Source organism: Mercenaria mercenaria, chromosome 11 (assembly GCF_021730395.1).
Source record: "Mercenaria mercenaria strain notata chromosome 11, MADL_Memer_1, whole genome shotgun sequence".
NCBI lineage: Eukaryota > Metazoa > Mollusca > Bivalvia > Venerida > Veneridae > Mercenaria > Mercenaria mercenaria.
The window spans coordinates 49,234,240-49,261,950 of record NC_069371.1 but is presented as its reverse complement, the minus strand read 5'-3'; the positions used below and the strand labels follow the sequence as shown (position 1 = coordinate 49,261,950).

Sequence of the window (27,711 nt, the reverse complement as noted above, 5' to 3'; positions counted from 1 at the left end):
TTTATTGTCTGATTTACCACGGTTCAGAGTTCAGATGCAAAGGAATTGGTTAAATACTAAGCATCTGAACGGTAAACTATGGTAAATCAAATGATAAAACGGCAATATGCCTTGTTAATGTTTCTCTGACATGAGTATTAGAATATTATTGTAAAAATACACAGGAATTCATTTATACTACTTAATGAAATACTATTGTAACATTTGTGCAACTAACATTACATAAAATGAGGGGAATTCATCCATTTTTAAAAAAAAAAAAATTGTAACGTTGACGAAAGCATAAACTATATGGTGTCTCTGTGAAATGAAATACTGAGACAATGTGACTGGTGCACGATGGAAGATAAATTACCGAACTGCGCGTTTTAGGTGAGAAATGGGTAAGTACATTTTCCCGTTCATGATCGTGGTTCTTATGGTATACCTAGGGTACAGTATGTTTTTCTATCTGGTCTGGTGTCCTGATGGGTGTTACATGGTTCATTACCTAAAAGGTTCAACAAGACCAAGTTAGCAATTACTTTTTCATGGCTGCAGTTTTTTTTCTTTTAGTTTTCTTTTGTGTGTTTTTCTTTCATTTACAATATCTTCATGCGAAGGATAAAGATACAGGTTATTCTGTATTTTAGTTTAGATATCAGACAAGTAAACATGACATTAGTAAATCTTAAGTTGAAATCAGTAAATACAGAGAATTTGATACTAAAGTAGTTCAAGAATTTTCGATATCACACTGCAATCTCGTTTCACATGAAGTGCTCTTGAAATTTGATTCAATTTCATCTGAATTACTGATCATAATTACTCATTAGATATTATGATACCGCCTCGGTAGCCTAGTGGTAGAGCGTCCGCATCGAGAGTGGGAGGTCGTGGGTTCGATCCCCGGCCGCGTCATTGTCCGTGAGTTTTCTGTTTATCATCCAAGATTTATGAAAGTACATAAAATTAGCTTGTAATGGATATTTTGTTTATCATTGTTTATGGTCTAAGCTTCATAACGATGTTTTTTTTTATACAATGCAGCTGCTGTGAAGTATCTCCACGTACTTGGACGCAGTGTGTTTTCTAATATATTTTGATCATGGGGTCTATTTAATAAATTTGAATACTAGAATATCGCTTTTGAAAAAGCCATGTTTGGAGCGTGAGAGCTGTTGCATATTTGATAAACTTTGCACCGAAAGGATCTTCTTACAGATTGTTTAACCCATATCACAAGAACAGTCTTTAAGTGCCACGTGGTGGTCACAAATGTCTTCCCGTACTTGTACTCGACGCTGTTATATTTTCTTGTACTTTTGGATCATGGAGTGCATTCAACACATTTGAATAGCATAATTCGTCTTAAGCCGATGTGAGCGGACAATTTATTACTTCTCATTGAACAGACTCAAACAAACAAAGTTTGTTATTGTTTTCACTTGTTACGTTCTATGCTTCTATAGGATTTTCTTACAGATATTATAACAAGAAAAATAATAATAATACAATGTAATGATTAACACTTTATTTAATAGTGCATATTGAATTCTTTGTTTGAACATATCATTAATTATTGCACTACATTGAATTCAAACGTTCACTAATGTTTTATCATTAACTATGCTGATGAGAAAATGTTATTTATTAAACAAAAATCACGTTGTATCTATATCCGCAGTGTTCAAACTGTCAAATGAATGTAGGATGTGGCTTAGTATGATAATAACGAATTCCCAGTATAAAATTATTCTTCAATTCAGATCTGCATATTAATTGACTTATTTAGTAACTGCCTTTAACAAAAGCGTTCTTTTTTTAACTTTAGCTAGAGCCTTTAACAAAAGAATTTTTTTTTAACTTTAGCTAGACATAAGAAATAGTCTTATCTTTGTAATATAAAGACAAAATATGGTTTGCGACGCAATAATAAGGAATGTCGGTTGACTGCTTTATCTAACACTAAATATGTTTTTTTTTCAGTTGCGTCATGGAGGGTTTTGCAGTTATTCGAGTATTTCGCATGCATCACTGATTTTGTGGAGTTTTATGTACTTACATGTAAGACGCATTGAAATACCATTTAATGTAAGCATTGTGAATCTATAACATTTAACGTGTGTTTACTTACGGCCTATATATAAGTAATGAAATGTACTTTATATTTTGTTAAATGATAAATTTGGTATTAAGTTGTTCCCTAATAGCCACGAAGTTCGATTCATACGGCTACCACCAGTTTCGTTTATGCGGCTTTCGAAAGCATAGCATTTGTATGTACGTATTCCTTTCTTATCTTAGTTTTTTGTTCATTAAACATGTGATTTAGAAGCGAAATGCTAGTAGATTTAGATCTTCTGGTTATTTTCTACAACATACAATTTCATTTTTTTTTCTCAAACATTGCTTGATTAATGCGTAATTATATAAGATTGATATCATATTTATCTTCTGCTATAAGCTATCACTCCGTTATTTTAAGAACGGCCATTCGAATTCATATCTGATATCAAGTTATGTTATACATCATACTGTACTGTGATTGACTATAACATAAATGTTATGCATTTGCCTAGCATAAAACCTTTCGTACAATGCGGGTGCAAAATTGTCACTGTCGCGTCTTCTACGTTTGTTGAATGAATTCAGGTTTGTAATAAAGTTTCATCATTTTATTTCTGCGTCACATTTGATCATTCAATGCTTAACCCAAGTTCTTTTTTCTCCACCATAAACTTACACATTGTGATCATTTTTTATTGTCTGCTCTTTTGCACGAACAATAGCTCGGTACTAAAACCTGATCAAATGTAACTGATCGTCTGTCGTACACAAGGACTGTTCTCACAGTATCCTCCAAAACACATATGCCATCACATGAGCCGACTCCACTAAAAGACAGAAACATTGATAGGTAAATATAGTAACAAATAAACTACATAAAGCTTTTCTATTTTTATCCATGTATTAGTACATTACGGTACAACTGAAACTTGGTGCGAAGAAATACATTTTAGTTCTTGTACATGAACAGTTTTTAATTTACTCAGCGTTTTAGTATTCTAGCTATATGAAGTATTTTTTTTAATCGTAAACAGTGTAAACTTTAGTCGGTGTCATAAAGGTTACAATGGTCTTAATTCTTTGAGTGTATCCTTAGGTAACACCACACAAATATAACCATGTTTGTTTTGGTAGCCTTTATGGCAACGACTACAGTTTACCGAAACAAACAGGATTATATTTCAGTTGGTGTTTTGTCTGGTGTTACCTGATATACTTACATAATTAAGACCAGTTAGGACGTTTGATCATTTATTGAAGTGTCTTAAGATGATAAATTTGACTATTAACAAACATTAAACTTTATAAGCACTTACATGCATGTTGCCTGTGTTATGTACTGGTACTTGTTTTTCCTGGGATTTGGATGGGTAAGATGAACAACGCGTCGTGTCACACCCATCACATTTTGCAGTGAATAGTTTCGATAAGCAATTTGCTTCCTATAACATTTAATGAAACAACCTCTTAATGTTTTCCATGGTTATGCAGATTTAAGTGTTGGTCGAAGCTGTTTAAGTATTCATGGGCCGGTAATAGATAAAATGTATGCAGGTATTTCTACTCGACGTTTAAAATGCTAAGCATGCAAACAAAAATGTAATTTTTACGTATTATATCGAGCCGCATGGACGGAGTTTTACCAAAGTATTTCCACATTAAACTTTTTGTAAGATATCTATTTAACATAAATTGCACATAAATACAATTATATTAAACTGCTTTAATGTAATATTACACGTAAATATTTAATTCTTAAAAACTGACGCTGCACAGTTTAAGAAGAACAAAATCTTGTTTCTACTATTTGTGCAAGTAGATTTTATTTGATTACATGCAATACACAACAACAGTTACAGACGTGACATTACAATTGTTACCTATGGTACACAACAATGAATATTTAGGTTACACAACAACGGATTGTTACATTACACAACAACGGATACTTACGTTACACAACAACCAGATGCTTACGTTAAACAATAACGGATACTTAAGTTAAACAACAAAGAATAGTTACGTTACACAACAACGGATCTTTACGTTACACAACAATGGATACTTACGTTACACAACAACGGATATTTACGTTACTTATGTTACACAACAACGAATAGTTACGTTACACAACAACGTATACTTACGTTACACAACAAGAATCACCATCGCCGTCAGATCCAACAATGTAGTCAAAGTCTCTGACCCCTTCACGATACAGAATTATATCTCTATCCAGGTAAAATAGCAACTGTTGCAAAAAGAACTCTAATTCTGACAAAAATAAACCTCTGTACATTCTCTCTAACTCAGAAAAGCTGCAAATGGAAAAACATTGCATTGGTGACTCGAAAACTCTTGCAGTAAAAATTTCATAATATAATAATTTTATTTTATTTAGTTGCATATTTTCCCTTGAAAATACAACAGCAAACGTCCAAAAGGAGTCAGTCATCTAAACTAGAACAAGTGGAAACACCATAGCTCGCCCAACTCGACAAATATAAAAATGAGCTAATTCATGGACGATAGTGGAATTGTATTCTTCCGTCCAAGACGTCTATCCCCGGAAAAATGATGAAAATGAAAATTCCACATGGGTTTGTATATTTTTATACTGATTTTTACTTTTCTTGATATTAGATAGTTATATATTTTGTATCAATTCTTTGCAAACGAAAATGTTCGAGTAGATCTATTTTGCTGTGATCCAGCAGTTTAAAGGGTAATACATTTATATGAAATTTCATTAGCATGCCTATGGAAGAGATATATGTGTGAAGAAGAATAATTAATGTGGGAAATTACAAAAACAACACCATCAATTCCTTGTCCATCATTTTGACTTCTTTAATTTCTTTCGGGGAACGGGTATAACGGATATAAATACAGGATATATCTTTCAGGGACACATATGGAAAGGTTTCTAAGATATACTTATTACACACGCATATTTTTTGTACTTAAGGGGACCATAAATCATGTGGTGATCATCTGCTACGTAAAAGAATTATAATTGTAATAAACCTATAAATATATATGTATATGTGTAATAAAACACATACCTGTATGTTTCACACCATTTTTCAGTGCAGCCACTGTCTATTTCCATTTCTGTTCTAGATTTTGAAGCCCCTTGATCTTTGTATACACCATTCACAGAGAAACAATAGGCACTTATAAATGTCAAGTAACAAACAAACATTACCAATTTCATTTTCTTCATTTTCAGCGAAGACTGACATAGAGACATAGAATAACTCTTTATTAAAGTCTGATCAAGGTATCATAAACATCGTATCTTTATTTAAATGAACACTTCTCATAGATTCTCATTCATATAACTAATCAGTGTTTATATCAAAGACACGAGCCCGTACTTAGCTGATAACCAGGAAACAGTCACTAAATGTCATTATTGTTCTCAAGTATTTCAAGTTTATGACGTAGATGAGTGACAAACAACTATATCCTATTGACCAGTTAATCACATTCACATTCATAAGTTACAATCTACATCAATATCACATTAAACTGTGTGGTTTTTTTTAAATATTTTTAATTAACTACCTTTTACCTCTGTTTCACAATAATTAAACTAAATGTGTTCTTATGAAATAGAAAAAGTGGAAACTCCACAGGTCCCCAAACTTGACAAAAATGAAAATATTGCAGGCTAGATTTGATTGACGGTAGTGGAAATGCATGCCACCGTCCACGCCGTCCCGCCCTGGGTTGAGCAGAACTCGCAATTTACACATGTTACAAGTATACTTTTTTTAGAGACATCCTCAGATTTGTTCACATGCACATGGAACCTTCAATGATGCATTAATTTGTTATTCCATGAATAGTTACGTATGGTCCCCAGTTTAAATAATGGGTTTGCACTAAAAGAGGAAAGAAAGGGCAGAACTAAGCAAACTGGATTTAGTAAGAGAATCTGAGGTAACGGAGCCTGCATATCACAGAAACTGTCAAAGGACAAAATTTAAAAGCAGGCACCATATCCAAGGGGTGATTATACAATACCCGAAGCTATGAAAGCGGTTGCATTGGAAGACCATCCTGCTATCAAAATCTTAGTCTGATATTACCACCGACTTGCCTTTTCCATTGTTTAAACAATTCAACAGAGGAGGAACATTTAGTAAAAATATATTTTAGATTATTGATGTGTTGAGTTACAAAACGTTGATAAAAACAAGAAAGTATAATTTGTAAAAAACATAGCTGATTTTCTTTGTCACTTCAAAATGCCTCAGAATGTTTTTGTTCAACTCATTTACTGGGAATGCAGTTGTAAGTAATGTCAAAAGCAACAAGCGTGTGCACGTGTTACTTGAGATTTAACACACTTGAATTGGTACTCGCACAGAGCATTTACAACTGCTTTTTCAGGAATATGTGATTTATACGGCGTTACAACGTCTCGTGACAGTTTTGTTGTAGTCACTTCAGGTGCGGCCATGTCTATTTGTACAAAACCATAATAATTTTCTTTATATTTATTCGATATATTTATAATAACCGAGAGCACATATTTTAATGTTTTCAGTAGCCTTTGAAAGAAAGCACAGAACTGTCTCTATGCATGGGACATAGTTCACATTACATCGACCAACGTTATAACCATAAGAAAGATAATTCAGCATGTGACATTTAACAGATATTGAAAGGTATTCCTCCCCATTGATAACATATTTCCAGCTTATTTTTGTTTCGAGATCTATTATTAACACATGCCTACCATAAAATGGTAATGGAACAAATAAACGCATTGCAGATAAGAACAAACTTTATTTAGCCACATGCACATTTTATATAAAGAAAATGTAATAATGTGCATGAAATGATGATACTAGGTTCTTGTTGAGAACATTCTTACACCAGAACATGAGGGCTATAATGGCCCTATATCACCAGAGTTTCGGAGGTTAAACAGGTATAAGAAGAAACAGTCCGGCAAAATAACATTGAAATTCATGAGAAGGTTTTCAAGGTTTTGTTATAAAATCATATAGGAAACACTTGACCCTGTCGTGATTTTTTGTCAAAACAAGATGGAACTTGGGAAGTTTTGTGGGAGATCACCAGTGGACAATTAATTTGTATAAAATTAATTCAAAATCAGGCTTACAAACAAGTCAGTAAGCTTGTTTCTTTGTTTTTGTGTTTAGTTACAAATATTTGCCAAAACGTTTAAAGGTCTCTTCCACTCCAGTAATTATTTATCCAACCTTTGAAACATCATTAACGCAGTGTTAGCCAAAAGCAATAGCTAAAGACGAAAGCCCAAACTCCAAGGAACCCTTAACTCCACTTTACCTGACCAAATGCATATTTCTGTCAATATTGATTGTTTATGCTATTAAAACTGAGTTACCATTTTAAGATTCCAAATATTCTTACATGGACAATACGTATCTAAATGTACCAAACAATTCTGTTGTTAAGATTTTAAGAATATTTTGCTGATTTAATGACCCACAAATACGATACGCTTTAAAATGGCAAGAAAAAAGTTGGGGTCATCGTGCATCTAAGAAATATATGTAAAAATTGATGAATTTTGATATTTCTATATAATCCTTTTTCTTTTAATTGATACTACCAAGATAATATAAAGTGCTATACGTATTTTCCATGATGAAAGAGATTTGTTAGTGACATTTATTCTTATATAATACTAACGCCACCATGTATTCGTAGTAACATGTAAGACCTGACATACCTTTAACATTAAGTGGGATATTACATAAATGTATATGTTTTATAAAGTACCCCCAATTTTTCAATTTTACATAATATTAGAAATGCTCAACAGTGGGTGAAAGCCGCCCGTTTAGCTCAATAGGGAGAGCGCAGATCTACGGACCGTGGGGTCATGAGTTCGATCCCCGGGTGGGGCGTATGTTCTCCATGACGATTTTATAAAAGTCATTGTATCATAAATCATTCGTCCTCCACCTCTAATTCATGTGGGGAAGTTGGCAGTTACTTCCAGAGAACAGGTTTGTACTTATACAGAATCAAGGAATACTGATAAGGTTAGCTGCCCGCCGTTACCTACCTAAAATACTGTTGAAAAACGGCGTTAACCCCAAAACAAACAAACATCAATAGTGGGTGAAGAAAATGCCAAATAAAATAAAAACGAGTGCGGTGACCTTTGCTTTTCTGCTCTCATATGTTTCAGAAAGTAATTTCTTCAAGCTTACATAGTATAGAACCGTTCTTAAGTGTCGAATTATTTTGTTCATACATCATTAATTAAATTTCAGACTAGCCGGATGTTTTTTTGATGAAAGTGCAATTGATAGTAAAATTGTAACAATGTGGGAAAACCTACTGATTTATTTCGAGGATCTGAAGTACCTACCTTGCAAGAATACTGGCTCGTCTAAAACACTGCCGAACAAACGGACGAGATGACATACATTTGTATTCATTATAATCATCGATGTGATATGAAGTAATTCAATTGGCAGATGAATGAAATTATGGATACAGTACTGTAACGGTCATAACAAGTGACCGGGTATTGCAGTGGCAATACAGAAGTCGGTAGAAAACTTTGTTAGTGTTTGTCCCTTGTGGTTGCTTACAACAGTGTTAGTCATTTACACTTGAATCATATGCTACTGCTACTTTGGCCTCTGATTAATAGGCATGGGTCATGCAAGCAACACAAGCAATATATCGTTTGAGTGTGTATAAAAATGCTTCAAGGCATTTAGAAGCTAAGGAAAACAAAAACTGATTTTACTTTAATTTCAATAGTGACCTTGACCTTTGACCACCGGGCATGGGTCATGTATGCGAAATATTTTCTGGTCACGAGGAAACTTTGCTTGTAGTGGTAAGAAACTACTTCAATGCATATACAAGTTATGGAGTGGAAACAAGTTTTTACTTGACCTTAAACTGTGAGCTTGCCCTTTAACCGACAAGCATAGATCATGAATTGACACATTGTCTCGTCATGGGGAACGTTTGTGTATAGCACTAATATAATCCATCGATGCATATAAAATTATGGAGCAGAAACAATTTTAACTTGACCTTCAATATGACATTGAACTATGGCCTACAATCATAAGTGGTGTACATGCATAATTTTTGCCCTCTATTCACATACCAAGGTATACGAACCTAGCTTGAAAACTATTTGAGTAATTGCAGGATCCAGATTTGCGGACGGACATACGGACGGACGGACGGACGGAGGGCATTCCTATAGTCTCCCTCGATGTTCCACCGGTAGGGGACTAACAAATATAGTAGATAGATATTTACCCTATGCCAATGACTTATATAGTTCAACAACGAATAATTTTAACTCGATAAACTGATAACGATTGAAATGACAAGTACATCAATGTCAAGGACATCAATTAGGTAACAATGGACTTACTTCACAGCAAAAGCTCTCTCACGACATCAGGAAGAGGACGTTTAGATAAAAAGCACAGAAACATATAATTATACTTTTAGATATATGCAAGTAAACCAATAATAAAATATTTAAACTATAATTTTTATTAGAGATACATATGGTGGTAATCTTCAGCAAGTTATGCTTGTGTACTGACTAAACATGGCCTGTACAAATTACAAATCGAAACGTAGATAAAACTCGTTGTTGGTTCAGTAATATCTACTTACAGACCAATTTTTAATCTACCTTTATGCGGAGAAAGATATGTTTTTCAATTCATGTATATAGTACTCAGATTTACGAAAATATTTGTTTAAATACAGAATGCAGATTCACCTTTTTAAATGTATTCAGTCACATGTACTCGAAATATATTGTTTTTATTTTTGATTAAAAAACTAAATGGACTATAGTGAATAGTTACTTGATACTAGAAAAAAATCTCGTAAGTGTCTTGATGAGACAGGCCCCTTTAATTCCACGAAGAAGTAGGAAAGACTTCCGACAGATTACTGAGATTATTGTGTTTGTAGTTATTAAGAAAATTTGCCTGTTTAACATTTTCTTCTTTGTAGGGATCAGACTTTTTTTCAGATGATTTAATCTACTAAATTTGTAATTTTATTCTCCTGTATATATTATATTTCCTCAGTAATAACTTAAGAGAAATAACTATTTATCATATTCATTTATCCAAAGCTTTTCCTACATTTTTGCACCAACTGCAGTTTGTTTGCAAAAGGATTGCAAAGTCAAGAATACAAAATGAAATACAACTTTTGCATTCTTTTCTTTTCTTACACCACTTAATCCGTCACATATTTTTAAGATGAGAAGTATAATAAAATTAATACCTAAAGGAGGTCTTCTTTTGATAACATAGAATTTACAGCTTATAATTCAAAACTAATTCCCTTCAGCAAACATTTTGAACTATGTTAAACGTTTAGGATTAAGCTATTTATCATTCAAGTATCGGATTATATCTGATATATTTCCCTTTCAATAACTGATTCTTTCGTTTATGATACATAAAATCTTAAAGTTAGCAATAATTACATGGTTATCCAACAGCTTTTGTTTACACTTTCATAACTTGTAAATGGGATGTGATTCTATATTTTCAAACTGTATCGGGTGAAAGATCACGATTGTTTTATATATAACATTAATATTGATACTTTGATTTTCGTTAATTGCCGCTGATTTTCGCAAACAGAGCTCGTGTATAAAACAGTCATGCATAACTTCCAAATGAACTACTGTCTATACAATACTATAAAATACAATGCAGTGCAGTGCAGTGCGGTACGGTGCTGTTATGTGCGGTGCAGTACAGTAAGGTAAGGTACGGTACGGTACGGTTAGGTAGGGTACGATACGGTACAGTGCAAATACACAGATGCAAATGCAAATGCATCGCAAGGCAATACAATACAATACAATACAATACAATACAATACAATACAATACGATACGATACGATACGATACGATACGATACGATACTATATGATACGATACGATACGATACGATACGATACGATACATATATTATAAGGTCGTTGACAGTTGTTATACTTAACATGTAAACAATGCAGTTTACAGAACGTAACACTTGTGAATATTGACTGTTGTAATCACAAAATGTTTGTACATTTAGAGATTCATATCTTTCGTTAAATAATTAATACTAAAATACAAAGTAAGTATATAACTTTCGGATATGAATAATACGCGATCGCGATCAACAAGAAACAGTTTAACGAATTCAAGTTCATAAAAACGTGATAAAAGATTGAAATATTTTATGCCAGTTAAGTTTAACTTATCAATTTGTTATATAACTATGTTATCAGAAAATATGTCCTGTGATATCTGAAAATTTTTAGAACGTTGCTCGTATCAGCATGTTCGCAAATCAATTATAGTACAAACAGATTTTCAGTTTAGTGTCCTGAAACCGATATTTTACTCGTTCTTTTATCGTAAAGCACAACGGAAATGCTGTACGATGCAGTTCTGGGTACATGCAATATATAAGCTGGTAGTTTTCAGAATGGTTTTTATTCAGTATTTTTTACTCACAATTGTGACAAGGCATTTTCACAGAATTTTCAAGTTTTCCATCCCTTAACTCATAGGTTTCATTTTAAATATCCTAGATGTTTCATTAAGTGCATCCTACTAACATTCTTACATTCTGTAAGTCATACTGGCTTGTGTGTAAATTAGGCTTTATTAAATATTTGCTTTCCTTAAATTCCAAATTCCATCATTTACAAGAAGATTACAATAATCAATTCACGGCCTTTATTATAAGAGCTTTATACTCGTAAGGCTGTATTGGGCTAACTCCTTCTTTTGATTAGTGCCAAATCAAAGGTATTCCCGTCTAACTTATGCAATGCTCTTTCCAATGGCACATGCAATGCACATTTGTAACCGTGAGCAGCATCACGTGAAATATAGCATATTGTGGCCAGGTTTCCTGAATTAAAGAACTGGATGTATTTTATATGCATTTCTATTTCATTGGTTATTTGTTATGTTTTCCACGAATAAATAATTCTTGTTAAATGAATCAATGCTTGAAGCTACTTAACACAAACGGATCTTAATATTACCTAATGATTTGAAGCCATTATAAACGGAAACGACCATCATCAAATTTGATAAAAAATGATATTATTTTAATGTGCATACCTGATCAGCATTTCCAAACTTAAATGGGACGAAGACGTAAATAATGGTGTTAAGAAATGTTTTTCACTTTTTATAACCGTTTCATAACCGTTCACTTTTTACACAGATTAATCTAGATTAAACTCGAACTTACAAAAAAAGTGAACGGTTATGGTAAACATTTCTTAACACCATTATTTACGTCTTCGTCCCATGGTATTACATTAAACACGCATTGGCAATACGGACACGTCTCACTATTTGTGCGATTTGTGCCATTTTACCTCACTTTAGTGTCCTTAAACCGATGTTTTACTCGTTGCTATCCTAAAACTCAACGAAGTGCTTAGTACATACGATACATACTATAAGCTGATAAATTTCAAAATTGCTTTTATTCGAAACCTTTTCTCACAATTGCTTCGACGCATTTTCGCCGGAACTTCAAATGTTCCATCTCTGTCCCATAATTGTCAGTCTTAAATTTCCTAGATAGTTCATGTTCGGTGTCCTCCTTTCATTCGAACATTCTGTGAATAATACTGGAATGTCTGTGAATACGGCCTTATCCGTAATTCCAAATTCTATAATTCAAACAATCATCAATTTACGATCCTGATTATGAGAGCGTTATACTCATAAGGCTGACCTGGGCTTTCTGTCTTGCCTAGCGCCAGATCAAAGGTGTCCCCGTCTAGCTTGTTCCATGCTCTTCTCTGAGACACAGTTTACATTTAAACGCACGTTTGCACGCGTAAGCTGTATCACGTGAAATATAGCGTAATTTTGCCGTGGTTTGTTTTTTGAATAGAAGAACGATATGGATGTATTATAAAAATTGGCTAATTTTGTTTATAGAACTAAGGATTTCCACGATTTAGTAATTGTTGTATAAAATAAATGAATGCTTGACTCGATTTCCCCAGCTCCGCAGAGGCGGACGGTTCCATTACACAGAAACTCCCCGATAAAATCCAGTAAGAGCAGTGCTTCCCTTTTCTTTTCAAATATCGCTTCAAGTATTTTTCCTGTAGACCTATTAGGATTTAATCGGAAATGTCTCATTCATTGTTGTTATAAAAGTGCACATGTAATTTGTTAAAGAGAAAAACCGACAAACATTAACAGTCCATCCTTGTTTATGTATTCCATATAATACTTATATTTTCTTCAAGCTTTGATTTGTTTACTGTTTAATAAATAATACGTACCTCAATACTGCATACTACGATACACAAAATATTCATTTTAAGAAACAGATACCTCTAACATCATTTTTATTCTTAAATTTAAATTGTGTCATAAAAATTAAATTATTTTAATGTACACATCTGATCAGCATTTCCAAACTTAAAAACCGTTCGACATTCATAAGACGAAGAAATATATTATAATTTGAATGCGGGTAAAAGGCTCGTTTGGACAGAATCAAATTATAATCAGTAAAGAGAATGATCAATTGTGTATGAGTATATATTTTTATATTTCATGACCTTTATGTTAGTTAAAACGCGTGACCTTGCCGTAGCATAAATATCGTATTTTCGTAACTGTTTTTCCAGATGAAAATAGCTTAGAGGCCTCTTAGGCCAAGTGGTTAAGGTCGCTGACTTCAAATCGCTTGCCCTCACCGATGTCAGTTCGAACCTCGCAAGTGCGAAAGTCATCCAGCTGGCTTACGAAATGTCGTTGGTTCTACACGGATGTACGCCCGTAATGAAATAATGCACGGTTGGGCACCGGGGATCTTCGTCTACCGTCAAAAGTTATAGTAGTGTTGGTGCGACGTTAAACCAAAAAAAAAAAATAATAAAAAATAAGATGGGGGAAAAAAAAAGAAAATAACTTAAATATATATATGTATCTGGTAAAAACGGGAACTTTCACGTCGACTTTCTTATACATATGTATATCTAAACAAACTGTTAGGCTTTGATGTAAGTACAGCCTTTTAAATAATTTTTGCAGAAACAAAACTTTTGTTCTGATTTTGCTACATGTGACTTTGTACGGTATATACGATATAATAAAGTACAGAATGAATTTCTCATTATTTTTGTAAACTCATTCAATATTGGTACTGAAAATGTCTACGCTTATGTATTAGATGGCTAATGAATTGATATGATGTTAAATGAGTAATCCATGATGTGTTAAGGTTTACAATTAACATGTACTTTATTTATTAGTTGTCACGGGATGCACACACGCGCGTATTTTCTTTTCTTTTGTTACCAAATGACATATCTATCGTATTTTTGCATTGTATGTTTAATATTTGTTTCTAACAATAAGCATATAGGTCTCAGCTTTGCGTTCGCAGTTTCATGGCTGAAACAATCTTATCTTAGTTTCATTTCCAAAGTAGGTTCAGTGTCATTCCAAAAGTAATACAAGTATTTTTTTCACACTGATCATAATGCTGATCATAGTTTCATTTTTTAAAGTGATTTCAGCAGTCAAAATTATAAAGTGTGACCACTGTTATCACCATTTAGGTGCATTACATGAAAAAGAAGTAATATTTTGTATCGTCTTTCAAATTTTATTTACAAAATGATTCGGGCTTCCGCCTTTTTACAACATTAGTAATTATTTGCAGTTACAGTTAAACAAATTGACTGGTTATAACGCCAGAAAGTCACTATATTTGATATAAACTACATACACATTGAAAACGAATTCCCAAAGCCATAATTTAGGTTTACATTCATATGATACAAAGTCTTCATTTCAGGTAATCCTGATAAAGACTCGTAAGGCAAACAATATCTCCAATCAAGTCTATGTGTACTTATTGAAGAACGCGTTTACACGAGCAGTATCCGGGCAGCAGGAACTGATCAAATATCATGATTTTGGCCACAGGGTCGTAAACGAGGAGTGTTAATGTTATTTTCTCCAGAACGCATATTCCAAAACATCCCCCACTTGTACTGAAAAAAATGTTTAAAATTAAGAAACATATAATTAACGCCATAACAAAGTCGAGAAGATGTTTCTTGATATGCAGATAAATAAGTTAAACGCAGTTTTAAATCACTTTGTTTCACACTGAACTTTCTTTTCTGTAAGTTTTATTCGACACTGGAGTCTATAAGTATCATAACATAATTGAAAAATAAATTCATTCTTTTAACAGCATAGAATTTGTTTTGTTTTGGGCTTCCTCCGTTTTTCAACAGTATTTCTGTTATGTAAAGACAAGCAATTAACCAAACCAGTTGTCCTGGATTCTGTACCACCAGTACTAACCTCTTCTCCGCAAATATTTGCCAACGTCTCCACATGAATCAGCGGTAAAGGAGGAATGATTTCAGACACACTGTCTTTTAACAAATTTTCATGGAGAACATATACCTAACCCGAGGATCAAACTTACGGCCCATGATCCGTGGGCATGCACTCTGTCTCTGTTTAGAATATTTAAAACATCTGCCGTTTAATGCTTCATATTTGCAGGAGTCAAATTTAGCAACATTTGTATTAGCTAAAAGTAGCTAGTGCCCTTTTTGTTCACTAGCTAAAATGAAAGATACCAGCTAATGTTAAACAATAATATTTAATTACTTTATTAATATTTTACTGACCAAAACCTACTGATTAATCTCTGTAAGTAGCCAATCACAAAAAAATCTATTAGCTTAAAATAGCTAGTGCCATTTTTATCTACTTACAAGCTAAAGTCAAATCCTTCCATGTTAACTTGATGCAAGCTGCAATCATGCATTATATCAGAGTTTTGTTGAACAATGAAAAATCATAAATTTATAAACATAAATGATAACATTCCTTTCATGCAGAAAAATGTATACCTGCAAAACAAACTTTATCCAAGCTTTGAAGACATTTGCTTGGTGTATTATTGACTAGCTGAAATTAGCTAATACATTCCAAGCCCACTAGCTATTCTTAAATTATGTACAGTCCGATATTTTTAACAGCCAACGGCTTTATTTGTTATTCTTGTCTTGGTGAAAGTACATTGTGACGTCATCTGTTAAAATTGCGAAACGTTTATTGAACTAACAGAACAAAATAAAATACACACGTAGTTTCACAGTATGCATGTGGTATAAACTGATACATTGGCGGTTCAACACTTGTCATATGCACGATAGATCTTTTTATTCCATCGATATTGGTCAGGCTTGAGTTTATATGCGCCTTGTAGGTCCTAAAAGTAAAGAACAAATTGGTAAATTGTACAAACAGGTTGCTTCTAAGTTTACATATGAAATGATCATCTTCAGATGTATCTCGTAGTGTCTAAACGACCAATTTCCCAGTAATGGATTTGTTTAATGTGTCATCACAGTGTCATGTTAGAATCAGAATTATGAAAAAATCGAAGGTCACCATGTTTGTTCAGGAGTTATCTGTCCTTGAATATGCAAATTTGAAGAAAAGTCCAGTTTGAATGGCAGATAAATCTAAAAAATGACATTGACCTATGATTGTTTTTCATTTTTTTGTTTCTAACATTAAACCATTAAACTGTATTCATACATAAAGTTTGAACAAACACTATTGGGAAATTTTTGCCCCATGTCTCATACAAAAAACTGCTGCAATTGTCTTTAAAATGAGTGCTGTATGTCCTTTAAGTCCTATTACATATGCTTGATTTAACTGAGTGCATTATTTTTAGAATCTTAACTATTATAGGAGTTGAGGGAGTGTTTCTATTAAAATCAGTGCATTAGTAGCAATCGAAAACGGATTATTGTTTAACACCTTCTATAAACGGCATACAAACTGTTCTTCCTTCTTTGCCGAATGTCAAACAGAAAATGTGGCTACGTTTTGAAACTTCTGACTGAAGACCAGAATTTATGATATCTAACACGTTGGCCATTGACGTCATCTTTTTTTACTTCCGGTTGATAAGGCAACTTACGTAGCGCAGCAGGAATCTCCATCTCCTCCGAGGCCAAGAATAATGTCTACGTCTTTGACCCCTTCATTACGCAGATAGTTTGCCCTTGTTTCATTGTATATGCTCTTTTGAATAAGGTATTTCTCTTTAGTGAGAAAAACGCCTGGAAACATCTCTGCTACTTCCGAAGGACTGAAATACATGTACAATTCTCGTTATTAAAAATGTAAAGATATATACCTGAATATCAATGTCAGTATAATGTTGAATGCAAAACAAATGGATCCATTGACATTTCTAACATAATTTCATGATCATTGATGTCAGTAAAGAAAGTTGCAAGCTCTTTCGGAAAGCAAGGGTAATACTGTCCCAGGTCATCGTTAAAATGGAGCTTTTTACAAATCGGAAAGGACATGAAATTGACAATCTGTGATCCATTTGTAATGGACAATCTAGCTGATAGACAGGGAAGATCTTTTGCTCTCAGATAAAGTTTATAGCATTAGATTTCATTAAATGCCAATACTTTTTGTATTCGGCAAAGACTAAGTCTTGCGCCGGTCCCTTTTGCAATTTATCATATTTTATGATAGATTTTTTGACTGACATTTCAGTGCATTGTCTCTACTTACCGTTTTCAAACCAAGAAAAATAGCTTAAAATGGTTATATGGAAAAGCGAGTGAACAAAAAAGTAAATTAACAAAGTAATTAAAGTCATTTAGAAACACAAAACTTATTACCTGTACTTTTCACACCAGGGTTCCTTACATATTAAATATTTGACGACATTTTCAGGCTCTTCCTTTCGCCGGAAGGCAAACGCAATAGGTCCGTTTGACAGAAAACATATATATAATGATACAAGCAGCATTTTTATAATTACAAATAATTCCATTTGATACAAGTCTAATGTTATAGAAATATATCACGATATCTCCTTTATTCTTCTTACATTTACAAATATATTCAACAAATCGGTAAGGAAAGTTATTCGTCCGTTTAAAGTTCCAAACGACTGCGAAATACGTAAGTAACTATTGCTGACCCTTATATATTCAAATATAAACTTATCGTCTGCATCTCAATGATATATTTCCCATGTAAACAAACCAGGTTCAGGAAGCATTTTGTTCCTTCTCTCATCATTTTACTATAATTACATTATTGCGTTGCGTGAAGATGATCACGGACAATTGTTATTTACCATGCAGTCGTTTTAAGAAAATAAAAACTAAAAGTTTATAAAAAGTCCCGGTAATGGAGATGCTAAAAATTAGTGTGCCCTGAGAAAAGTACTGAAAACAATACGTGGAGAAGATGTAAACTTTGCTTTGGGTGAATATTACATTCGTATTCATTGTTGCAAATCAAATATTTTTCATAAAAAATAAGCAAGTAAATTTCGAAATAAATCAATTTGAAATTAATTTGGACTTTACGATTCTCAAAACCTTGAAACCACACAACGCCTTTAAATATCTCAATTAGATATTTCCTATGAAGATGACCTCTTATTACAACCTTGAATATATACTTGTTATAACACATGATACAGATCATGCATCTATATTAAATGTTTGCAAATGTCACGACTGAAACACATGTTTACGATGGTGCAGCTTTTCATGCAATGTGTCTTGTGGCTGTTTGCCCACAAATGTCATGATAACATTGTCATTACAATCATGCACTTTTATAAATTGTTTATAAACATCAAACTTAAAACATGTATTAATAATTTTGCAGTTAATCCTGCCAAGTGTCTAGTTTCGTTCACAATATGTTGTTTTTTTTGTTTATACAAACAGTGAAAATATAATCATCATAAAATCCAATTTAATGTCAATAAAAACATTCTTTATCTTTAAGGATATGATAGCTGTATACGTACTCTTAGCGTTATACATATTACAGTGTCAGAACTCGACAATCTGACAAATTCATTGACCAAACTTTTTAAGGTACATCTACTGCACATACCACTACATAGTTGGCACACTATATTGACCCGTATTTTCTAGTGAGATCAAGGTATTATTTTCAACTGTAAGCATGGAAAAAAAAACAACAGAAAAATGTTAAATTTCACACAGGGACAAAATATACTTGTAAAATAATTTGTGACCAATATGTATATATTATGATATATTTTGACCATATGATAAAAAATATTATTGAATAATACGATGGAACTTTTATATAATACATTTGTTGTTTATATATACTATGATCATAGTGCTTCTATATCAATGGAATATACATTGTACTAGATTTACAACACTATTTTAAATGTCATTGACAGACAATGTGCAATTCAAATACTGTGTCGTAAAATACCTTTGCCATTCTAAAATTATCTGCTATGTCAGGAAGGATTTTTCCTCTTCTTATTAAAGTTTATTGTATGTATTGCTACGTTGGGAGCGACTTCATTGTGTACATAATTTACTCTCTTCAACACTTCGTTCATATAGAGACATGCTGTTAACTTAAATTTATTTATTAAAAAAGACGGCTTAATATAATAGTTTATTGTCTATCTAACATTTTTACAAGATTAAAAAGAAACAAACAAGAAAAACATAAAAATCCAACGTTGACCTGGAAATATTTCAGGAATGTTGCCAAATTTTTGCTCTAGTAAATCTCGTCAAGTAAACATGACATTAGTAAATCTTAAGTTGAAATCAGTAAATAAAGATAATTAGATACTAAAGTAGTTCAAGAATTTTCGATATCGCATTGCAATCTCGTTTCATAATGAGGTAGACTTGATATTTGATTCAATTTCATCTGAATTACTGGTCATAATTACTCATTAGATATTATATACATGTATTTCTAACACATCAAACATGTTAGGAAAGCTACAGGAACTTTACTGCTGTGGCAGAAGAAACATTTTAATTTTTAACCAATCCCTTAATTTCTAAAATGAACAGGTCTGTCATTCAATTTGGGCGTCGCCGTTTCTTATTCAAAGTGGTATTCACTGAAACTTTACTGACTGAATAGCAAACAGCGCAGACCATGACCAGCCTGCACAGAGCACAACAGGCTAAATATTAAGTGGTGCTTGTTTTCGATGTCTTTAATAAATCAGCTGAGAATACAAAAATATGTTAGTTGTTGAATACCAAACTATTATTTTAGATATGTTTATATACTTAACTGTAGGCATCAGCTCTAAGCGCTTCTATTTCGGAAAAGGACCGTAACCTGGTTCAGACAGTTGATTTTATGTTTCTACGATATTTTGCAACATTACTGTTCCATTCATCTGCTACTATAATTGAGTGCCTTGTTTAGTTTCAGCCTACGTTATTTCAGCAATAAAACAGTGATAAATGACGCAAGGGTGCATATGTACTGATCACTTCGTGTATTAAATATGTTTGTTTTGTCTTCATTGTTTTTGTACTTCTTCTATGTACTTTTATGCAGTTATCTATGATCTACATATATTCTCATTTAATGGACGAGTGTAGGAGGCTGTGGTCTTGGGATGTGCATAGTGTATGTTATTCTCATTGTCCGTGAGTTTTCTGTTTATCATCCAAGATTTGTGAAAGTACATAAACTTGGCTTGTAATGGATTTTGTTTGTGGTCTATGATTCATAACGATCTTTTTGTACAATGCAGCTGCCGTAAAGAGTCTCCACGTACTTGGACTCAGTGTATGTTCTGGTATATTTTGATCAATGGGTCTATTTTATAAATTTGAATACTAGAATATCACTTTTGAAAAAGACATGCTTGGAGCGTGAGAGCTGTTGCATATTTGATAAACTTTGCCATCGAAAGGATCTTCTTACAGATTGTATTAGCCATCACAAGAAGTCTTTAAGTGCCATGTGGTGGCCACAAAAGTCTTCCCGTACTTATACTCGGTGCTGTTATATTTTCTGGGCCTTTTGGATCATGGAGTCCATTCAACAGATAACATATTTTCACCAAAGCCGATGTGAGGGCACGTGAGGTGGGTGTTGCACATCTCATTACTTCTCGTGAACTGACTCAAACAAACAAACAAACAAAGTGTGTTATTCTTTTCCTTTGTTACGCTTCTATAGGATCTTCGTACAGATACTGATAAACTAATGTGACAGATGGCCTCAATACAATCGGCAGTGTTTTTTTGCCAATACAGGCAAATCCAGTATTTGCTTTACAATAGATCTATGACGGATTATCTTTGAACACCCCTGGAGTTATTGGACTCAACTGCCACATTATCAAAGTTTATTTAATAGTAGTAATAATATAATAATAATAATAATAATAATAACTGTTACAATAGACTCTTTATTTGATAGTGCATATTGATTTGTTTGTTTGTTTGAACATATCATTAATTATTGCACTACATTGAATTCAGACTTTCACTAGTGTTCGAGTTTTATCATTTACTATGCTGATTAGAAAATGCTATCACGTTGTATCTATATTCGATCACGTTGTATCTATATTCGATCACGTTGTATCTATATTCGCAGTGTTCAAACTATCAAATGAATATAGGATGTGGCTTAGTATGATCATAACGAACTCTGTATCCCGTAAATGGATATTCTTCAGTTCAGATCTGCTTATCAATTGACTTATTTAGTTACTCCTACAGAAGAAATTTTTAACTTTAGCAAGACATAAGAAATAGTCTTATCTTTGTAATATAAAGACAAAAAATATGGTTTGCGAAGCAATGATAAGGAATATCGGAGGATTGCTTTATCTTACACTAAATATGATGTTTTCAGTTGCGTTATGGAGGGTTGCGCAGATATTCGTTGCGTTATGGAGGGTTGCGCAGATATTCGTTGCGTTATGGAGGGTTGCGCAGATATTCGTTGCATTATGGAGGGTTGCGCAGATATTTGTTGCGTTATGGTGGGTTGCGCAGATATTCGTTGCGTTATGGAGGGTGGCGCAGTTATTCGAGTATTTGACATGCATCACTGATTTTGTGGAGTTATAATATGCGCTTACGACACATATTAAAATACCAGCATGGATCCGCTATCAAAGCCTATTGAAATTAGAAAAACTGTTAGCGAACAGCATAGATCCTGACCAGACTGCGCGGATGCGCCTGCTGGTCTGGATCCATGCTGGTCGCAAACCCACTATGTTGGTTTTCTCATGGCGCGGCTCATTTAATGTAAGCATTGTTAGGCTATAATATTTAACGTGTGTATATGTACGGCCTATATATAAGTTAAGAAATGTACTTTATATTGTTTTGAATGATCATTTTTGTATTAAGTTTTTTTGCTAGTAACCGCGAACGAGTGGTAAAGAAGTTTTATTAATACGGCTACCATCAGTTTTGTTTATGCCGCTTTCAAAAGCATTTGTATGTAGGTATTTTTTTTTTCCTTTCTCAGGTGTTTGTATATCAAACAGGCGACTTGGAAGCGAAATGCTAGTTTATTTAGAAACACATTGTGCGACTATTCCGTACATGTATGATGAATATAGATTAGTCTGGACAGACCAGTTTCTGTTGCTGTCGTGGCGATAATGAGCTTCTTGATATTTCCTACAAAATCATATTCATTTTTTTCTAAAAAGCGTAATTATAAGATTGATATCATATTTATAGGATATAGTTCATAACTTCAGCTATGTGCTATTTGTCTGTTTCTAAAAGAACGGAACGCTGAACCTAACCTTTCGAATTCATATCTTATATCAAGCTACACATCAGATTGTACTGTGATTGGCTATAACATAAATGAGTCGCGCCATGAGAAAACCAATATAGTGGCTTTGCGACCAGCATGGATCCAGACCTGCCTGCGCATCCCTTCAGTCTGGTCAGGATCCATGCTGTTCGCTTTCAAAGCCTATTGGAATTAAAGATACTGTTAGCGAACAGCATGGATCCTGACCAGACTGGATCCATGCTGGTCGCAAAGCCATTATGTCGGTTTTCTCATGGCGCGGCTCAAATGTTATGCAGTTGCATAACATAAAATCTTTCGTACGATGCGGGGGCAAATTGTAGCTGTATTGTCTTCTTATATCATTTTATTTCTGCGTCAAATCTGATCATTTAATACTTAACCCAAGTCTCCACCATAAACTTACACATTTTGATCATTTTTTATTGTCTGCTCTTTTGCACGAACAATAGCTCGGCACTAAAACCTGATCAAATGTAACTGATTGTCTGTCATACACAAGGACAGTTCTCACAGTATCCTCCAAAACACATATGCCATCACATGAGCCGACTCCACTAAAAGATAAAACATTGATAGGTAAATATAGTAACAAATAAACTACATAAAGCTTTTCTGTTTTTATCCATGTATTATTAACTTAAGGTACAACTGAAACTTGGTACGAAGAAATTATTTTTAGTTCTAGTGCTAGTACATGAAAAAAGGAACAGTTTTGGCTTAATTTATCCAGCGGTTTAAGATTCTGTCTATTTGAAGTATTTTGTTTAACCGTAAAAAGTTTAACTTTAGTCTGTGCCAGGAAGGTTACAATGGTCTTAATTCTTTAAGATAATCCTGTTTGTTTTGGTAACCTTTATGGCAACGACTAATGTTTACCAAAACAAACAGGATTATATTTCAGTTGGTGTTTTGTCTGGTGTTCTTATAGAATTAAGACCATATGGACGTTTGATCATTTATTCGAAGTGTTTTTAAGATGATAAATTTGACTATTAACAAACATAAAACTTGATAAGCACTTACATGCATCTTGCCTGTGTTATGTACTGGTACTTGTTTTTCCAGGTAAGATGAACAACGCGTCGTGTCACACCCATCACATTTTGCAGTGTATCGTTTCTATAAGCAATATGCTTCCTGTAACATTGAATAAAATAACCTCCTAATGTTTTCCATGGTGATGCAGATTTAAGTTTTGGTCGAAACTGTTTAAGTATCCATGGGCCGGTAGTAGATAAAATGTGTGCTGGTTTTTCTACCCGTTTAAAATGTCAAACATGCGAACAAAAATGTAAATTTTACGAATAATATCGAGCCGCATGGAAGGAGTTTTACTAATATATTGCCACATACAACTTTTTTAAGATATCTATTTAACATTAAATGCACATAAATACAATTATATGTAATCGTAAACTGCTTAATGTAATATTAAAAGCGCGTACAAACATGTAAATATTAAATTATTAAAAAACTGACGCTGCACGGGTTAAGAAGAACAAAATCTTGTTTCTTCTATTTGTGCAAGTAGATTCTATTTGATTAAATGCAATCCACAACAACAGTTAGAGACGTAACATTGCAATTGTTACCTATGGTACACAACAATGAGTATTTAGGTTACACAACCACAGATAATTAAGTTACACAACAACGGATACTTACGTTACACAACAACCAGATCCTTACGTTACACAGCAACGAATACTTACGTTACACAAAAACGGATAGTGACGTTACTCAACAATGTATATTTACGTTACACAACAACGGATAGTGACGTTACTCAACAATGTATATTTACGTTACACAACAACGGATAGTGACGTTACTCAACAATGTATATTTACGTTACACAACAACGGATACTTACGTTATACAACAACGGATACCTACGTTACACAACAATGGTTACTGACGTAACATCACAGTGGTTACTTACACAACAACGAATAGTTACGTTAAACGACAACATATACTTACGTTACACAACAAGAATCACCATCGCCGTCAGATCCAACAATGTAGTCAAAGTCTCTGACCCCTTCACGATACAGAATTATATCTCTATCCAGGTAAAATAGCAACTGTTGCAAAAAGAACTCTAATTCCGACAAAAATAAACCTCTGTACATTCTCTCTATCTCCGAAAAGCTGCAATTGGGAAAAAAATGCATTAGTGACTCGAAAACTCTTGCAGTAAAAAATACGTAATGATAATTTTATTTTATTTAGTTGCATATTATCCCTTGAAAATACAGCAGCAAACATCCAAAAGGAGTCAGTCATCTTAACTAGTACATTTGGAATCTCCATACCTCGCCCAACTTGACAAATATAAAAATGAGCTAATTTGTGGGCGATAGTGGACTTGTATTCTACCGTCAAACACGTCTAGCCCCGGAATGATGAAGAAAATGAAAAGTCCAAATGGGTTTGTATATTTTTATACTGATATTTACTTTTCTTAATATTAGATAATTATATATTTTGTATCAATTCTTTGGAAATGAAATTGTTTCGAGCAGATCTATTTTGCTGTGATCGAGCAGTTTAAAGGGGGATACATATGTATGAAATTTCATTGGCATGCCTATGACAGAGGTATGTATATGTGTGAAGAATAATGATTAATGTGAGAAATTATAAAAAAAAAACATTGCCATTCGTTTTTTTTTGTCAGAAACATCATACTGTGAAATTAATGCAGAGACACAGAAAATGTAACCATTATTTTAATTTCTTTAATTTCTTTATAACTGCCGAGATGTGAAAGTGTTTACCTTCTTCGGGGAACGGTTATAACGGATAAAAATACAAGATATATCATTATGTAAAGATTGTAAGTCATAATTATAGGACACGGATATTTCATCATAATTTGTATTTTTGGGGACCATCAAATCCTTTGGTAAGCACTTGTAATCATCTGCTACGTAAAATTATTATAATTGTAATAAACCAGTACGTTAAACCCCAAATTTTCTAATTCAAACCTGCATGTCTTTAAGAATAAATACCAATTATTCTAAATTATAATGCTCAGTAGGGAGAGCATAGATCTATGGATGTTGGGGTCGTGAGTTCGATCCCCGGGCGGGAGGTATGTACTACGTGATGGTTTGATAAAAGTCATTGTGTCTGTTATCATTCGTTCTCCACCTCTGATTCATGTGGGAAAGTTGGCAGTAACTTGCGGAGAACAGGTTTGTACTGGTAAAGATTTCAGGAAAACTGGTAAGGTTAACTGCCCGCCGTTACATAACTAAAATACTGTTGAAAAATGGCGTTAAACCACAAAACAAACAAAACAAAAATTATAATATTACAAACCCATAGTAACATAGTCAGTTACTACGTCAATATTTTGTATATCCCTTTCCGCAAAGGTAACAATCAACAGTAGAAACACACCAAGTAAACAAATACGAAGTTTATGCATTCAAATGTTATATTTTCTGTTCCGTTTAGGACTCAAATGTTGAATGTTCATGTATGATAAAGTTCTGCTTGATACTTTTGGGCATGAGTGGTGTAACACATTTCAGTAGGTCTGCTATTATTTGCTTAGTAGTTGAGTTCTGTGCTATCTATGGGGGTCTTTTTGTAGATATTTTCACTATATTCGATGTAAACCGTAATTACATGAAAATGTTAAATATATATGATAAAACACATACCTGTATGTTTCACACCATTTTTCAGTGCAGCCATTGTCCACTTCCATTTCTGTTCTAGATTTTGAAGCCCCTTCATCTTTGTATACACCATTCACAGGGAAACAGTAGACACTTAAAAATGTCAAGTAACAAACAAACATTACCAATTTCATTTTCTTCATTTTCAGCGAAGACTGACATAGAGACATAAAATAAAATTCTTCATTAAAGTGTGATCAAGTATCACAAACATCGTACATATATTTAAACTAAACACTTCTCATAGATTCTCATTTATAAAACTAATCAGTGTTTACATCAAAGAAACAAGCCAGTACTTAACTGTTAACCAGGAAACAATCACTAAATGGCATTATTGTTCTCAAGTATTTCAAGTTTATAACGTAGATGAATGACAAATAACTATATCCAACAGAAAACTTACCAACAATCACAACATTTGTAAGATACAATTTATATCAATATCACAAAATTTAACTCCGCCAACTTGCATTTTCTATCGTTTAAAGAATTCAGCACAGAAACTGTTAGTCAAAATATATTTTAGATTGTTGATGTGTTAAATTTCAAGACATTTATAAAAGCAACAAAACTATAATTTGTAAAAAGAAAGCATAGAATGTCTATTGCTAATTGTCTTTGTCATTTAAAAATGCTTCAGAATGTTTTCCATCGAATCAATTACTGGGACTCGTTATAAATATTAAACATCAAAGTCGACCATTGCTGAATGCAACTTCTAAGTAATGTCAAAAGGACTTGATTCTTAGCAATAAGAAACTTGAAACCAAACACGCTGACTTTGTAATTCGTAGAAAGCATTTACTTTATTTTTTCACGAACTTCTCGCGGCAGTTTTGTTGCAGACAATTCGGGCGCGACCCTGCCTATTTGTACGAAAAGCAATCAATATTCCTAGCTTATTTGTATCATTATTTTCATAATAAATGGGAGCACATACTTTAATGCGAAAATGCGCTTTTGAAAAAAGGCGTAGATTTGTCTCTATGCATGGGGCATATTTCACATTTTATTCAACAAAGTTGACCACAAGAAAGATAATTCAGCATGTTTACGTTTAACATATATTGAAAGGTATTCTTCCCCATTGATAACTCATCAACATGATTTTCAAGATCTAGTATCAACACATGCTATGCTAACTGAACAAAAGACGCATTGCATATAAGAACACACTTTATATAGCCACATTTACTTTATATATAAACTTAATGTACTGTAAAAGCACATATTTTCGCTGGGTCAAAATTTCGCGAATTTTAAA

The 27,711-nt window shown here is 33.2% G+C and overlaps 3 protein-coding genes and 1 long non-coding RNA gene across 5 annotated transcripts; 1 reads left to right on the top strand and 3 right to left on the bottom strand.

The window, feature by feature from the left end:
• Positions 1-1,498: 1,498 nt before the first annotated feature.
• On the bottom strand, positions 1,499-5,443 carry LOC128546576 (uncharacterized). Its single transcript, XM_053517397.1, has 4 exons — positions 5,115-5,443; positions 4,197-4,367; positions 3,366-3,491; positions 1,499-2,876 (listed from the first exon to the last, which is right to left on the bottom strand). The coding sequence occupies exons 1-4, from the start codon at positions 5,300-5,302 to the stop codon at positions 2,735-2,737; spliced, it is 627 nt and encodes a 208-aa protein (XP_053373372.1). The 5' UTR covers positions 5,303-5,443; the 3' UTR covers positions 1,499-2,734.
• On the top strand, positions 4,375-14,566 carry LOC128546577 (uncharacterized). The gene is made up of 3 exons (XR_008366030.1): positions 4,375-4,649; positions 6,608-6,728; positions 8,334-14,566. It is a non-coding gene; the product is annotated as an uncharacterized LOC128546577 (long non-coding RNA).
• A 132-nt stretch (positions 14,567-14,698) lies between these two features.
• On the bottom strand, positions 14,699-18,107 carry LOC123532182 (uncharacterized). Of its 2 annotated transcripts, XM_045313547.2 has the most exons (5): positions 17,799-18,107; positions 17,075-17,245; positions 16,226-16,351; positions 15,852-15,890; positions 14,699-15,110 (listed from the first exon to the last, which is right to left on the bottom strand). In XM_045313547.2, the coding sequence occupies exons 1-5, from the start codon at positions 17,951-17,953 to the stop codon at positions 14,969-14,971; spliced, it is 633 nt and encodes a 210-aa protein (XP_045169482.2). In that variant the 5' UTR covers positions 17,954-18,107; the 3' UTR covers positions 14,699-14,968. The 2 variants fall into 2 exon arrangements, with proteins under 2 accessions (XP_045169482.2, XP_045169483.2); XM_045313548.2 differs by lacking the exon at positions 15,852-15,890 and having other exon boundaries at positions 17,799-18,093.
• Positions 18,108-23,071: 4,964 nt separating this feature from the next.
• LOC123532183 (uncharacterized) lies at positions 23,072-26,698 on the bottom strand. Its single transcript, XM_045313550.2, has 4 exons — positions 26,427-26,698; positions 24,730-24,900; positions 23,770-23,883; positions 23,072-23,300 (listed from the first exon to the last, which is right to left on the bottom strand). Exons 1-4 carry the CDS (start codon positions 26,612-26,614, stop codon positions 23,159-23,161), a joined length of 615 nt encoding a protein of 204 aa, XP_045169485.2. The 5' UTR covers positions 26,615-26,698; the 3' UTR covers positions 23,072-23,158.
• Between the last annotated feature and the right edge of the window lie 1,013 nt (positions 26,699-27,711).

Bases quoted from the DNA above. Each gene is read 5' to 3' on its own strand.
- LOC128546576 (XM_053517397.1), bottom strand. From the start codon at position 5,302: ATGTCTCTATGTCAGTCTTCGCTGAAAATGAAGAAAATGAAATTGGTA. The intron at 3,492-4,196 runs GTAAGTATACGT...TAAATGTTATAG, and splicing joins GGTGATTCTTGTTGTGTAAC to GAAGCAAATTGCTTATCGAA. The intron at 2,877-3,365 runs GTAAGTGCTTAT...TCTGTCTTTTAG, and splicing joins ATAACACAGGCAACATGCAT to TGGAGTCGGCTCATGTGATG.
- LOC123532182 (XM_045313547.2), bottom strand. From the start codon at position 17,953: ATGGAATTATTTGTAATTATAAAAATGCTGCTTGTATCATTATATATA. The intron at 16,352-17,074 runs GTAAGTTGCCTT...CTTTACTTTTAG, and splicing joins GGAGATTCCTGCTGCGCTAC to GACCTACAAGGCGCATATAA. The intron at 15,891-16,225 runs GTGTGTATTTTA...GCATGATTGCAG, and splicing joins CATGCATACTGTGAAACTAC to CTTGCATCAAGTTAACATGG.
- LOC123532183 (XM_045313550.2), bottom strand. From the start codon at position 26,614: ATGTCTCTATGTCAGTCTTCGCTGAAAATGAAGAAAATGAAATTGGTA. The intron at 23,884-24,729 runs GTAAGTATATGT...TCAATGTTACAG, and splicing joins GGTGATTCTTGTTGTGTAAC to GAAGCATATTGCTTATAGAA. The intron at 23,301-23,769 runs GTAAGTGCTTAT...TTTATCTTTTAG, and splicing joins ATAACACAGGCAAGATGCAT to TGGAGTCGGCTCATGTGATG.